This window comes from Dendrobates tinctorius, unplaced genomic scaffold (genome assembly GCF_039654945.1).
Source record: "Dendrobates tinctorius isolate UK_male_01 unplaced genomic scaffold, ASM3965494v1 ptg000040l, whole genome shotgun sequence".
In the NCBI taxonomy this organism is placed as follows: domain Eukaryota; kingdom Metazoa; phylum Chordata; class Amphibia; order Anura; family Dendrobatidae; genus Dendrobates; species Dendrobates tinctorius.
In genome coordinates this window covers 1,162,413-1,176,746 of record NW_027361708.1, presented here as the reverse complement: position 1 = coordinate 1,176,746, position 14,334 = coordinate 1,162,413, and the positions used below count along the sequence as shown (strand labels likewise).

The window sequence follows — 14,334 nt, the reverse complement described above, 5'->3', positions numbered from 1 at the left end:
TATGCAAAAGAACATCTAAACAAGCCTGATGCATTTTGGTAACAAGTCCTGTGAACCGATGAGGTTAAAATAGAACTCTTTGGCCATAATGATCAAAGGTATGTGTGGACAAAAAAGGTCACAGAATTTCAGGAAAGAGCATCTCGCCAACCATTAAGCATGGAGGTGGATCAATTATGCTTTGGAATTATGTTGCAACCAATGGTACGGGGAACATTTCACAGGTAGAGGGAAGAATGGATTCAATAAAATTTCAGCTAATTCTTGATGCAAACATAACATCATCTGAAAAAATACTGAAATTGAAAAGAGGATGGCTTCTACAAATGGATGATGATCCCAAAAACATGTCAAAATCCACAGTAAACTACCTCAAAAGGTGCAAGCTGAAGGTTTTATAATGGCAATCACAGTCCCCTGATTTGAACATCATTGAAAATCTGTGGCTAGACCTCAAAATAGCAGTGCATGTAAGACGATCCAGGAATCTCACAGAACTGGAAAAATTTTATGAAGAAGAATGAATGAAAATCCCTCAAACAAAAATTGAAAGACTCTTGGCTGGCTACAAAAAGCGTTTACAGACTGTGATACTTTCAAAAGGGGGTGTTACTAGGTACAAACCATGCAGGGTGCCAAAACTTTTGCATCACTCCATTTTCCTTTTTCTAATTTTTAAAATATAAAAGATGAAAATATATGTATATATTTTTTGCCTAAATACAAAAGAAAAGTGTAAAATTCAACTTTAGGCCTTTTAGAGATCATTTTCATCTTTGTCTTGCTTAACTGTTCACAATATCAGTAATTTTGCCCAGGGGTGCCCGAACTTTTACATGCTCTTCATGTATATGCTCTTCATGCCCGAAACTCGAAACCATCTCTACAAGAAAGCTTACTGCCTGCAATAACCCCACTGCCACCTCACCGCCGGAGCTGCTGAAATCCCCCAACCTACTATATATTTCCCCATTATCCTGTAGGCTGTAAGCCCACAATGCAGGGCTCTCTCCTTTCTATACCAGTCTGTCATTGTTAGTTTGTTCATTATAATTTATATTTGTATTTTGTATGTAACCTCTTTTAATGTATAGCATGGAATCAATGGTGCTCTAAAACAATAAAAATAAATAGTAATATTAACAAATAAACAGTTAAAATTAAATCGCTGTTAGTTTCTGATCAATCCCTTTAACCAATGGGACAAGTCATTATAGCAATTATTATATAAACTAGATGGAGGTCCGATACTATCGCATCGGGAGGGCGGTAATTTCACGATGGGGGCAGGCTTTGCAGCGTTGAGAATCTCTCCCCCCATGTGCTCACCCACCTATCCACTCTCTCTTTCCCCATGTGCTGACTTCTCCCGTCTGTGCTCTCCTCTTTGACCTTTCTACCCCATGTGCTATCCCCCTGGTCATGTTTCTGCGGTAACTTGGATAGCCGCCCATTTCTTTGATGGTATATTCTTGGTATTTTTTGATGTTGGCATTGATATTTGCTTTTAAAGGGGTTTTCCCACGAACGAAAGTTCATTTTAAAAATTGTCTGTGTCTGACTGAACAAACCACAGCTCCTGGACAGGGGAGGAAGCAAAAGACAATACTGACATTACAGCAGGAGATCACAGAGGATAAATTTTGTGAGGTAAAATATTTTTTAAAAACAGTCAGTGAAATATTTTACCTCACAAAATGAATCCTCTGTGATCCCCTGCTGTAATGTCAGTATTGTCTTTTGCTTCCTCACCTGCCCAGGAGATGTGGTATGCTCCGTACATGGTCAGACACAGTCAATTTTTAAAATGAACTTTCGTTCGTGGGAAAACCCCTTTAATGTGTCCGACTTCCTCTGCCTGTAGACTTGTCGCACATCTGCCGCCGGGATCAGCCGAATAGTTCACTGCACCTGCGCGTAATTTGCGTAGGCGCAGTAAATCAGACCACCGCCATCTTTGTGCAGACAGATAGTGGCATCCACATTAAAACTACACATGCGCTCCTCCTGTACAAAGATGGCGGCAGTCAGTGAATCATTCGGCTGATCCCGGCGGCAGCGTGTTCGCGACGGTGTTTCACTGGTGGTACCGCGCAAGAGACTGTGTGAGTGTGAAAGTGTGGGTGTGTGAGTGTATTAGTGTATGAGTGTGTGAGTGAGAATGTGAGTGTGTGAGAATGTGTGTGTGTGTGTGTGTGTGTGGTGCATACGGCGTATAGAGTGTGTGTGTGGTGTGACGGTGTTCTGCTGCTGGTACCGTGCAATAAGTTGGTACCAGCAGTAGTTTCCATATTGAGACACCCATCACTAGGGTGTCCCAATATGGCAGTCGGTGAACTTCCTCCGCTTGGAATTCTGGGATACGGTGACATCTGGACAGAACAGGAAATGAAAACATTAAAAGGCAATTATATAAATAGATGTAGAGAGACATGAAAATGTAATGCGAGAATGATCCGGATATGTCCACTATTATTTAAGAGCAAATGAGAGCATACAATTATCACTGCTAAAAGTTATATTCAGGGTACAAAGTACTGAAATAGGAAGGGATAACTGGATAGGCGAACAAATGCAACAGACTATCTAATAATCCACTATAACTCAAATAATGGCAGTTTAAAAGCTATGGACTCCGTTCACATGGGGAAAAAAATGTTTTTTACATTTGTTAGTGATTATCTGCGGTGCCGGCACCTTTGCATGCTGACCCCTTCCCCATCAGAGACGCCGGCTTACTCACGGCCGCAGTCTCCATCCCACACTTCCTCCTTCTTCCATCTCTGCTGATGCCCAGGGTGTGCACAGAACGCAGATCTCCAGGCACTGTGCTTAGCTTGTGCACTCCCTCTTTCTTAAAGGGGCCACAAGTGTTGTCCTAAAGTGTCCCCAGGAAATGGCTGAGGGACACCTACTATCTAAGGCACCTCCTCCACCATGGAGGTGCCTGAGCAACATAATTAGTTAGCCCATAGCACGCTTGCTGGTTGTCAGGTCCCCAGTACCGCCAGCCAGTATTCTAGGTCTGTACCAGACTGTCCGCACCAGCCTGTGCCTATCTGCATACCAGCCTGTCCAGTAGACACCTGTCTGTGCTCATCTGTATACCAGCTGAAAGAGCCTGCACCTGCCAGTCCCTACCTGTCTACCAGCCGGACCCATCCGTATCCGTGGCTTCTGTGTTCCTACAGTGCCTGCTTGCATCTGCTGTCCTACCCATTACACCTTTCCTGGCCATTTCTGACTCCTGTTCCTTGGGGGGTCATCTGCATTTACCCGTGGTTCCGTCTCCCTTGTCCCTCCTTGGATTGCGGTATCGCCAGCCGCTGTGCATTCGAGGTCTTATTTGGGGAGGCACCCCTCCAGGCTCTCCTCAGATCACGGCCCAGTGGTTCCACCATCCAGTCTGTTACACTGTCTTTAATAAATCAAATTGCACTAATTTTCAGGATGCAGTCTGTATTCCTTTAGTCATTTACAGACCCCTTTTGCAGTTTGAAGCATGATGAAACTTTCAGATCAGATTTTTCTATTGTGGAAGTGTCTCTCCCATTATTACAGGTTGGATGTGAGGTCTGTGTGCTTCCAGTGGTTTTGGATTTTCAGTAGACAATATATTAGCACAGTTCCCTGCCCACTGACAGTGACTGACAAGTATCTGTCTATGTACGGAGCTACAGGGGACCCGCCTGTACGACTTGTTAATAGCGCAGCTCGGCCCCCAGCAGTTATCTAAAATATGTTTTTCTCTGAAGGTTGTGGTTTTCAGAGACAAACATACATGGCTGTATTCGTACAGTCAGTGCCTGATACATTCTGCCCACAGCATGTATCAGCTGACAGGTTCTCTTTAACCTAAAAACACATGAATACAGACATGATAATATGTGCTCATGTAAACACGAAACTGTAGCTAACACAAAAATTAATATTATGAAAAAGAGTGACTAAATCATTGTGTAAAATTGCAAAGAACCTTACTCTTACCTCCATACAAGGGGTGAGTGAGATAGTCATGTTCTGTCAAGCAGTGTCCTGTTTTCAGTGCTTGTTGTACAATGGGGAACTTTTCACTTTCTACACCCTAGACAATAGAACAAGGCATTAAGAAAAAAGATATCAAAATAGGTTCACAATATTTGTTCAAAAAAATGTTGCAGTCTTGCTTGAATCAGAATTATTTGATCCAAATTGCAGATAGTAACATCAGCAGGTGCAACACTTTACTGTCAATTTTTGCTACGCAAATGCTGTATAATATTACGATACCTACTACAAAAGTATAAATTGTTCTAAACTGCACAAATCAAGATGAGTGAGAATACATGAAACTGTATATATTGTTGTGGGAAAGTAGCATTAGCCTCAATTTTCGGTAGCCAGGAGTTCCCTTTCTCCTAAAGGAAAGTTCAGAAACTTCCACAGTCATTAAAGGGAACCTGTCAGCAGAACTGTGCACAGTAACCTACAGACAGTGTCAGGTCGGCATCATTATACTCATTAAAATGATACCTGGAAGATGAAATGCTTCTGACAGGTCGCTGATCCCTCAGTGACCTGCCATCTATTTTACATAATATTATATATAGTGAAAAAAAAGAAATCACCTGCAGCAGATCGTCGATAGATGCTACTATGCAGGCGCAGCTGGCTCCATCTTAGTGGAGACAATTTTATTTCTCTAACAAGATGGCACCACCGGTTCCTGAACAGTAGCAGCTATCGACGCCATTTTGAAATGCCATTTTGAGGTGCTTTTCATGTTGCACTAAGGGGGGTTTAGCCTTATTTAACCTATTAAATGAATAAATGAATAATTAAAACAACAACGTGGGGTCCCCCTTATTTTTGATAATCAGCCAAAGTAAAGCAAACAGCTGCAGGCTTATATTATCAGGCTGGGAAGGTCCCTGGTTATTAGGCCCTTCCCAGCATTAAAATACCAGCCGCAGCTTCCCCAGAATTTAAGGATCATATTAGATGCTCCAATTCGGGCACTTTGCCTGGCTCGTCCCAATTGCCCTGGAATGGAATCAAAGTAATGATATTCGGGTTGATGACTGCACAGTGCATCAACCTCTGGGGTCAGTAATATTACTAACCCGGTAGTAAAAAATAAAGTATAGTGTAGGGGAGTCTTTATTCAAATAAAGTGTTTTTTTTTCTGTGTGAGTGTTTGATTTTATTTTTTTACTTACCGGGTTAGTAATGAGGGTGTCTGAGTGAAGTCAAGGGTAAAAAACGCAGGGCAAAAAGGCAGAGAGAATTGACATGCAGCAGATTATTTACTGCACCAAATCTGCAAGTCAAAAATACTCAATGTGTACATGACATGTCAGGTATCTCATTCACTTTGCTGGCATCAGGTTTTACTTCAGGTTTTGTCACAAATCCGAGCAGAAAAAACGTGCCAAAAACGCACCAAATGTGCCACGTGTGCACACAGCCTGAATTTTTAAGATGTTTTTCGAGGGTTATGTACCAGCGAAATGTACTACAGACTATGGAATAGTCTATGGATGAGCAATATATTACCGATAAAATTTTGAGCAAGTTTTTTAGGCTTTTATAGCAACGAATTGTACCAAACAAGATATAATACCCTATGGGTGAGCAATATAACACTGATAAATTTTGAACAAGTTTTTTGTGGGTTATATACCATAGCGGCTGCATACTCTGCCGCTATGGGCAGTACGCTCCTGCCTGCAGTGGCCCCCTCCACCTCTGGGTCCCAGTGCAGTTGCATCAGCGGTATGTCAGCCCCTGGCTGGGGGCCTGTGGGGCAGCGGGGGCCCAAGGCAGCTGCCTAGTCTGCTGGGCCCTAATGCTGGCCCTGTAGGTGAGCAATATAATAACAGTACTGTAAATTTTGAACAAGTTTTTTAAGGCTTATATAGCAATGAAATGGACCCAAGAAGACGTAATACTCTACGGGTGAGCAATTTAATACCAATAAAAGTTCGAACAATTTTTTTGAGGCTTACATACCAAGGAAATGTACTCCAGACCATGGAATACTCTATGGATGAGCATTATATTAACAATAACATTTTAATTTTTTTTTTCGAGGGTTAGATACCAACGAAATGTAACCAAGAACATGGAATACTGTATGGCTGAGAAATGTAACCGAGCAAAATTTTTTAAGTTTTTTGAGTCTTATATATCACAAAAATGTACCCCAGAACATGGAATAGTGTATCGGTAAGAAATGTGCACAAACCAGCTAAATTTTCATACGCTTTTTTGTACTGTTATATACCATGAAAATGTGACAAAAAGCCTGTAATATTGTATGGATGAGTAATCTAATCCTGGAATATGTTTCTATGCTTTTTGTAAGTTTTACATACCACCGTAATGCAAAAATAACTATGTTAAACTGTATGGATGAGTCAATTAATCCATAAAAAATTTTGAACAAAAATATTTTGAAGGTGTAGTTTATGTACTTATACAGTCATAAAGGCTTTGCAGAAAGTGCAAAGCCAGAGAGAAATAATGAGGACGGTCATCCAAAGACCCCGGAAAGGCAACAACTGGCGGACCTCATTAAAATATTGAATATTACAAACTATTTATGGGCTGCTATCATCTGGTGATGTGGAAAAGTATGGGCTAATTCAGGCTTTGTTCATTTTTATGAGTGAGCCTGTCTGCATTCTCTGTTGACAAGTGAGTAGAGTTGGAAGGGACCTCAAGGTCATTGTGTTCTTCTCAATGTAAGATTCACAAAACCATTTCAGATAGATGTCTGTCCAGCTTCTGATGGAAGACTTTACATTGAAGTAGAACTCACAACCTCTCATGGCAGCCTGTTCCACTCATTGATCACCATCACTCTCAAAAAGTTTTTTCTAATATCTAATCTTTATCTTTTCCCTTTCAGTTTCTTTTGTCTGTGCTCTACGGAACAGTTCCCCACCTTCTCTCTCTGGCCCCCCACTGCCTCTTCCTGTCTGTTTCAGTGCTGCCAAACTCTACCCCTCAGCACTGCTGGCCTCACTCTACATGCCAGCTTCCCAGGTTAGGTCGGTGACATCATCATTCACCACCTTGTCTTTCACCACCGAACCCTGGTCCTCCTGACTTCATGACTTAACAACAACAAGACTTAGCAGTAACTGTGTACCATCATCATTGTCTTCCATATCCCAAACTTGACGTTCCCCACCATCATGTAAGAATTAGGTGATCCAAACTTTAGGTTGGTGAGACTGGACTGTGTGGAAGACTGTGTGGTGCCGCCAAGCCTGCTGGAAGCATTATCTGCTATCCACCTGTTCTTACTGCTCAGACTTCAGAAGTGGTGTACCATGCCTCCCTACAAAGTGGGACAGCAACCTATGTTTCATGGATGGGCATGTTTCTTGTGCTCCAGCAACAGGCGCCACATCCTTGGCTTCTATGTGCACCATCATCAGTACCTCCACTTCTCCGTCTCTTTACGCACGGATTACACATTTTGTAATTGCTAGGTCTCTTGAAACCAACTTTATTTTTAATAAAAGAAAAAATTGGTCACCTGCAGCAATCAAAGCAGTTTTTGGTAGTTTGCTCCATTGTAATGTAACAGAAAGAATGCAAAAGTGTATGGATGACAATTAAATTCAATCCAGAAAAAAATTCCAGTTTTAGAGATCAAAGAAATGTTCACAGACCATGTAACAATGTAGGGCTGAGAAATGGAAGCTTACAAATATTTAAAATCTTTTTATCAGTTTTAGAGATAACAGAAATGTACTCCACACTACAGAATAGTGAATGGCTGAGAAATGTAGCCCAGGAAAATGTTTGAACGATTTTTGGGGGTGTTATATAACACAAAAATTAACCTCAAAGCAGGTAACACTTGATGGATCAAAATATATTAAATTTTTTCCGCCCCTACAAAAAAACTGCAGCTATATATTTGCCAACAGGCTGTGCAGACCTAATCCCTGTCTACAGATTGCATTCTGTCACTCTCCCTGTTCCTACGACTCTCTCTCCTTCCCTAGACTAAATGCACATTGTATGTGATACAAACAGCAAAGCAAACAATTAGCCTTTAGAAGGGCTGTTAGTATGATGGCTCAGCTTCAGCACCAGTATCAACAATACAGGCATCTGATTCGTTATACTGTGCACACACAGGTCTAGGCAAGCACTCTCTCTTTCCAATACAAAGTGTCACAAAGCTGTGCACTGGCATCAGTGTGCTGAGCCGGGCAGCAACTGTCCTTTTATATTCTGTGATAATGTCAGGTAAGGTCAGCCAAGCACAGTAATGCCATTGATGCCAGTAATGTGATTGAACATTTATCACCAGACTGAATGAATGTAACTGCCAGTATAGTCTGAACTTTAAGTACATGGGATGATCAACATTGTTCAAGCATCATTTTTTTAAAGGGATTCTCCAAGAATTGTTAAAAAATAAATAATACACATATACATATTCATTTTCTAATATTTTATTTAGGTCTAGCTTTATCTAGTGCACTCTATTAGGATTTTAAAGAAGTCATCTGCCATAAATCATTGTGCTCCCGTCCTAGTTTTCAGAGGACACAAGTAGACAGGCCACGTAAAGAACATCTGCTTGAGACATGCATAAGGTCACAGCGGTGTCCTGTCAGGCATCCTCTCTTTAGTCAACCTGGCAGGACACTGAGTGGAGGGCACTAAAGAACAAGATAAACACTTTCCTTCAGCTGACTGAGAATAAGTATGAGAATCCATCTGAGTCAGCCTGACAGTTTTCCTGCTGTATAGTGAGTCCGTCTGTCTCACTCTTCGCATAGCTCGTCCTAGGACAGCTGTATACTGCTGGATGTAAGTTGCCATCTTTAAAATACTGGCAGAGTGTACTACATAAAGCATACCTTTCTGATAAATAAAGGCATTTAGAAAAAATGCTGAATATTTAAAAGTATTTTATTTATGGTATCAGATTTATCAGAGAGCCAGTTTAATGTGTACAGACACCTTTAATGGAATCTGTCACCCATATTTAGTGATATCATGTAAAGATATTACCCAGTTGCACATCCCATAAGGATTCTATTAGGGCATGTAATATTTATCTGTGAATAGCACAGATAATGTTAGTTTCCGCACTTGCTGTCTATGCCCTGGAAGTCTTCACATGCAAGACACACTTCCGGTGCATAGACTGCGCTGGAAAATACTGGCGCATGCGCAGTAGCGATTATATGCTTCGTCCACAGTTGGGCAAAGCATATTGCGCAGGCGCCGGTGGATTTTACAATGCGCAAACGCGGAAACCAACGTTATCTGTGATATTCACAGATGAAGATTACGTGCAGCAAGCCGAGGAGGGGGGAAGAAGGCGACTAAGCCCCGCCCATCGGACCGGACAGCGGCGATTTGCATACATCCCCAACAAGATAAAAAAGGTATTTATGCCTCAAAGGTGAGGGGTCGGGGGAGGCAAAAGCCCTAATAGAATCCTTATGGGACGCGCAATTGGGTGATATCTTTACATGATATCACTAAATATGGGTGACAGATTCCCTTTAAAGGGAACCTCTCAAGTCCAAAAACCCCTTTTTTTCCTGCAGATATGGTGTTAATCTGCAGATTAATAGTGTTTTATAGCAAGGCATCCGTTGCAGTGAAAGCCCAACTACCGAGAGGAAATTAAGTTATATCTTCCTGTTGGCCTCTGGATTTCATTCAGGGAGGCACCAGCGGTGCGGCTTCAACTCCCCACTCAGTACATAGTGAGCAGCGGCTGTAACTACTCCCCGGCATTGACTGACAGCCGGCTCAGCACTGCAGAGTAGGCTGTCAGACAGTGCCAGCGAATTGTTACAGCCGCTGCTCTCTATGTACTGAACAGAGACTGAAGCTGCCCAGCTGTGCTTCTATGACTGAAAGCTAGAGGCCGCCAGGAGCAATTAAAGGAGTATTCACATCTCCAAGATCTTATCCCAATATGTAGTAGGTGTAATAATAATATTAGCAAATACCTCCAATTAGAAATGTAGTATAGTTTTACTGATTCACTAAGTCTCTTTCCTCATGTGGAGACATTGCAGGACTTTAGGTATGGTTGCGACCACTGTTATAGTGAAAGTTAGTGAGCTAGTTGCTATTGGTCGCAACCATGGAGTTACTTTTTAAGTTATTTTATCGTGATAGCCAGTCTTTCAGTGCAGCGTCCACACAGCTTTAGAAGGCTATAATCCTGCAGATTAGCCCCTATGCAGGTCAATAGTGTTTTAAGATGTGACAGGTTCACTGTAAATCCAATATATGTCACTTGTCCATATAAGACCAATGCTGAAAATATTGTGATTCATTCTAGAAGCCAGTGCTGGAGGTATACCAGCCTGTTTCTGAATTCTTTACATTATTTCCACTGCTACTTGTAGAGTTATGTAGTGACAGACTCATTTCCTTGTCTCCTTAGAGAAGCACTCCATCAAATTATTTATCCTCTTAGTATATTGCAATCATCATACTGTATTATATAGCACTGTGTACTTACAATTGATCATTTTGCCTTTCTATCCAGTTAATTCTTCTCTTCCTATGCTCTATGAAGAAATAGAAAGTCCCTTTTTCCTGAATTTATCATTCCCCTCTTCAACTCCTGAAACAGCTGCTCTCTCCTCCCACTAACAGGAACATATACAGAGACTCATGACTAATATAGGGAAAGGAGACATCCTGTTTCCACATAGAGTTTAGAAGAATTCAGCTAGTCTGTTTTTAATCACATGATGTCATAGACTTAGGCTACTTTCACACTTGCGTTTTTTTGCGCTGCACACCGTGCGCAGTGCAAACGCACATAAAAAACACATCATGTGTTTGTGTGCGTTTTTTTGCGGGTTTGGGTGCGTTTTTTTGCGCATACATGTGCATTACCATGCGCACGTATGCGCACCCATAGACTATAATGGGTTTTTGGCTGTAAAAAAAAAACGCATTGCGTGCGCATGCGTTTTTTTGGGGCAAGTCGGACGCACAAAAAATGCAACAGGATGCATTTTGTGCGCCCGAGCGCACACAACAAAAAAACGCATGCACATACAAACGCGTACAAACGCAAGTGTATTCGCACCTATGCGCACCCATGTAAAAGATAGGGGGAAAAACACATGCTTTTTTTGCGCTAAAAAACAGCGCAAAAAAACGCAAGTGTGAAACTAGCCTTAATGGAAAAGAGAAGAATTAGAAGGGTAGAAAGACAAAATGAGCAATTGTAAGTACACAGTGCTGTATAATATGATGGGTGCAATATATTAAGAGGATAACAATTTTGATGGGACGAGGGCTTCATTAAGTTTTTTTTGTATCAACATCAGCTTCATATTCTTCAGTTTAAATACATCTTACATTCTCTGCTTGAGTTAAGAGGCCCATACACATTGCAACAAAGTCAGTGGAATCAGTTGATGTGTATATTGGTGGGGAGACTCTTCTCCAGTGTCTGATGTGGGGGGTAAGGATTGGGAATGTTGTATTTCAACTTACGGTAATTGGGTAATTGGACAAACTGTAAATACTGTTAAATGTTCCATAATTATTTAGTAGGCTATACGTTGCTATGTTTGTAACATTATAGTATTTGCTGCTGAACAATGCACAGAAATATACTTCTTTTCAGAATAAACAAGGTGAATACTTACAATCACTGTGATTTTTGGATTTAGATGTTTTAGGGCAGCTGCTGATCCAGCTAACAAGCCACAATGTCCACCTGCAGGAAATATTACTGCATCTAAAGTGGGCACTTGTTCATAAATCTCCAGCCCTACTGTTCCCAGCCCAGCAAGATAACCGGCACTGTCTTCCCTGGGATGAAAAAAATGAAATATAATATTGTAGCAGAAAGCTAAATCAATGGCTGAGGGGGTTAACATAGTCGAAAACATCAATTAGAATAAAAAATTAAATATAATGCTGCAATTATAGGGATTGTAGCACAGGATACTTGATAAATGTATGAACAAAGTAGGTCCAATTCATCATTGCATTTACATCTGTTTTTTCCCTAGTTCTTAGTATTTTGAGCCTTTTTGTCTCATCCACCTCATTTATTTTTTCACTAGCTGAAGAGCCCGGCGTTGCCTGGGCATAGTAACCAACTGTGGTTAGTTATAACAAATTATAATGATTATATTGCACATAAAAAACGTGCATCTAATCCTATCCTGTGTGATACTGACTGCTGAGCCGTGTATCTAATACTATTCTGTGTGATACTGTGTGCTGAGCTGCGTATCTAATCCTTTCCTGTGTGATACTGTCTGCTGAGCCGTGTATCTATTCCTATCCTGTGTGATACTGCTGAGACTGTGTATCTAATCCTATCCTGTGTGATACTGACTGCTGAGCTGTGTATCTAATCCTATCTTGTGTGATACTGCCTGCTGAGCTATGTGCCTTTTCCTCTCCTGTGTGATACTGACTGCTGAGCTGTATATCTAATCCTATCCTGTGTGATACTGGGCTCCCCCTGCAGTCTGTGTCAGAGGGCGGTCTGTGTTGGCACGGTAATAAATTGTGTTATTTCAAGCTTTACAGAAGGACGATAACACCATAGAAATTATAAGAATAATAGGCCTCAGTTACCACAACTGTCTACAAAGAAAACTGTTGCTGATAGCAACCAATCACAGCTAATTTTTCAAAACATCTCTGGGACAGCGTGGCGAGTTTTGAGTGGCGACTTTTGTGTTTCGACTTTTATGTGGCGAGGTTGGTGTATGTGTGGTGAAATGTGTGCTGAGGGTGGTATATGTGTTGAAGTACGAGGTAGTGTGTGTGTTCATATCCCCGTGTGTGGTGAGTATCCCATGTCATGGCCCCACCTTAGCAACTGTACGGTATACACTCTTTGGCGCCATCACTCTCATTCTTTAAGTCCCCCTTGTTCACATCTGGCAGCTGTCAATTTTCCTCCAACACTTTTTCTTTCACTTTTTCCCCATTATGTAGATAGGGGCAAAATTGTTTGGTGAATTGGAATGCGCGGGGTTAAAATTTTGCCTCACAACATAGCCTATGACGCTCTCGGGGTCCAGATGTGTGACTGTGCAAAATGTTGTGGCTGTAGCTATGACGGTGCAGATGCTAATACATACATACACTTTTTCCCCATTATGTAGACAGGGGAAAAATTGTTTGGTGAATTGGAATGCGTGGGGTTAAAATTTTGCCACATATCATAGCCTATGACGCTCTCGGGGTCCAGACGTGTGACTGTGCAAAATTTTGTGGCTGTAGCTACGACGGTGCGGATGCCAATCCCGGACATACATATATACATACATACATACACACCCACATTGAGCTTTATATATTAGATTTGCTACTTATTTAAATCCATTTTATGTGTTCATCTGTTTTCCTTTTTTTCAGTTTGTCACTGTGGGCAAAATTTACCTTTTCAAGATGTTTTCACGTGATTCATAATTTACAACTTTTTGAAAAGTTGCAAAATTTGTTGCAAATTTGTCAGCCCCCTCTAGAATGATTTCATGCGTGCCAAAGCTTTGGAACTATTTTGGTACCATTTTGTGAATCTTGTGAACCCTATGTAAACAGAGTGGTAGTCAGGGTCGGACTGGCCCACCGGGGCAGCGGAGAATTCTCTGGTGGGCCCCGGGGCTTGAGTGAGTCTGACTGTTTGAACCCAATAGAAAGAATGTGTTACTTTTATCCCCATTAGACTAGATTGTCATGTGCAACTTGACCACTGAGCCATTCATTTCCTTAGTTGCACTTGTTTTTTCTGAAAGCGGTCAGACATCCCTCCTGATGCTCTATTGTAAAATGGGGATAACAGTGTCCTGTCAGGGATAAAACTTCCTCATTCTTCTGATTGGTGCAGTTACTAATGTTGGGACCTAAGTGATGACCTATCCTGTAGAGCCCATGGATTTGTGATAACTTGTTTTAACCAAAGATGTCCTTTAATGCAAACTACCATAATTGTTCATCCCAGTTAAAGGGTGTACAGAATAGATGCGCAGGAGCCGCCTGTGTTTTACAGTCGATGCTTGAGTATAACAGGGATAACAGCTAACAGGTATTTGCATATAGCTATAGGGTGGGCCCCAAGGGTCAGTTCCTACTGTGGGCCCCAGACACCCCAGTCTGACTCTGGTGGCCATGCACATCCATTACTACCACTCCATAAATTTCTTTGAGCATTTGGAAATTGCTATCTATGTTAGTCCCATAGTCTCAAGAGAAAAGAATTGTGATTCTGCTAGTACGTTAAAATGGTATCAGTGGGGCAATCCCTAAAATACTGTTATTTATGTTTATACTATATTTGTGTTTATAGATTTTTGGGATATATTTATA

At 41.4% G+C, this 14,334-nt stretch overlaps 1 protein-coding gene across 1 annotated transcript in view; it reads right to left on the bottom strand.

The window, feature by feature from the left end:
• LOC141088724 (L-threonine ammonia-lyase-like) overlaps positions 1–14,334 on the bottom strand; it is a 104,736-nt gene that overhangs the window by 47,863 nt on the left and 42,539 nt on the right. Inside the window, exons 5-6 of the mRNA XM_073574908.1 lie at positions 11,649–11,814; positions 3,988–4,084 (exon numbers count right to left, since the gene is read on the bottom strand). Coding sequence (XP_073431009.1) covers positions 3,988–4,084; positions 11,649–11,814 — 263 coding nt within the window. The remainder of the gene's footprint in view (positions 1–3,987; positions 4,085–11,648; positions 11,815–14,334) is intronic.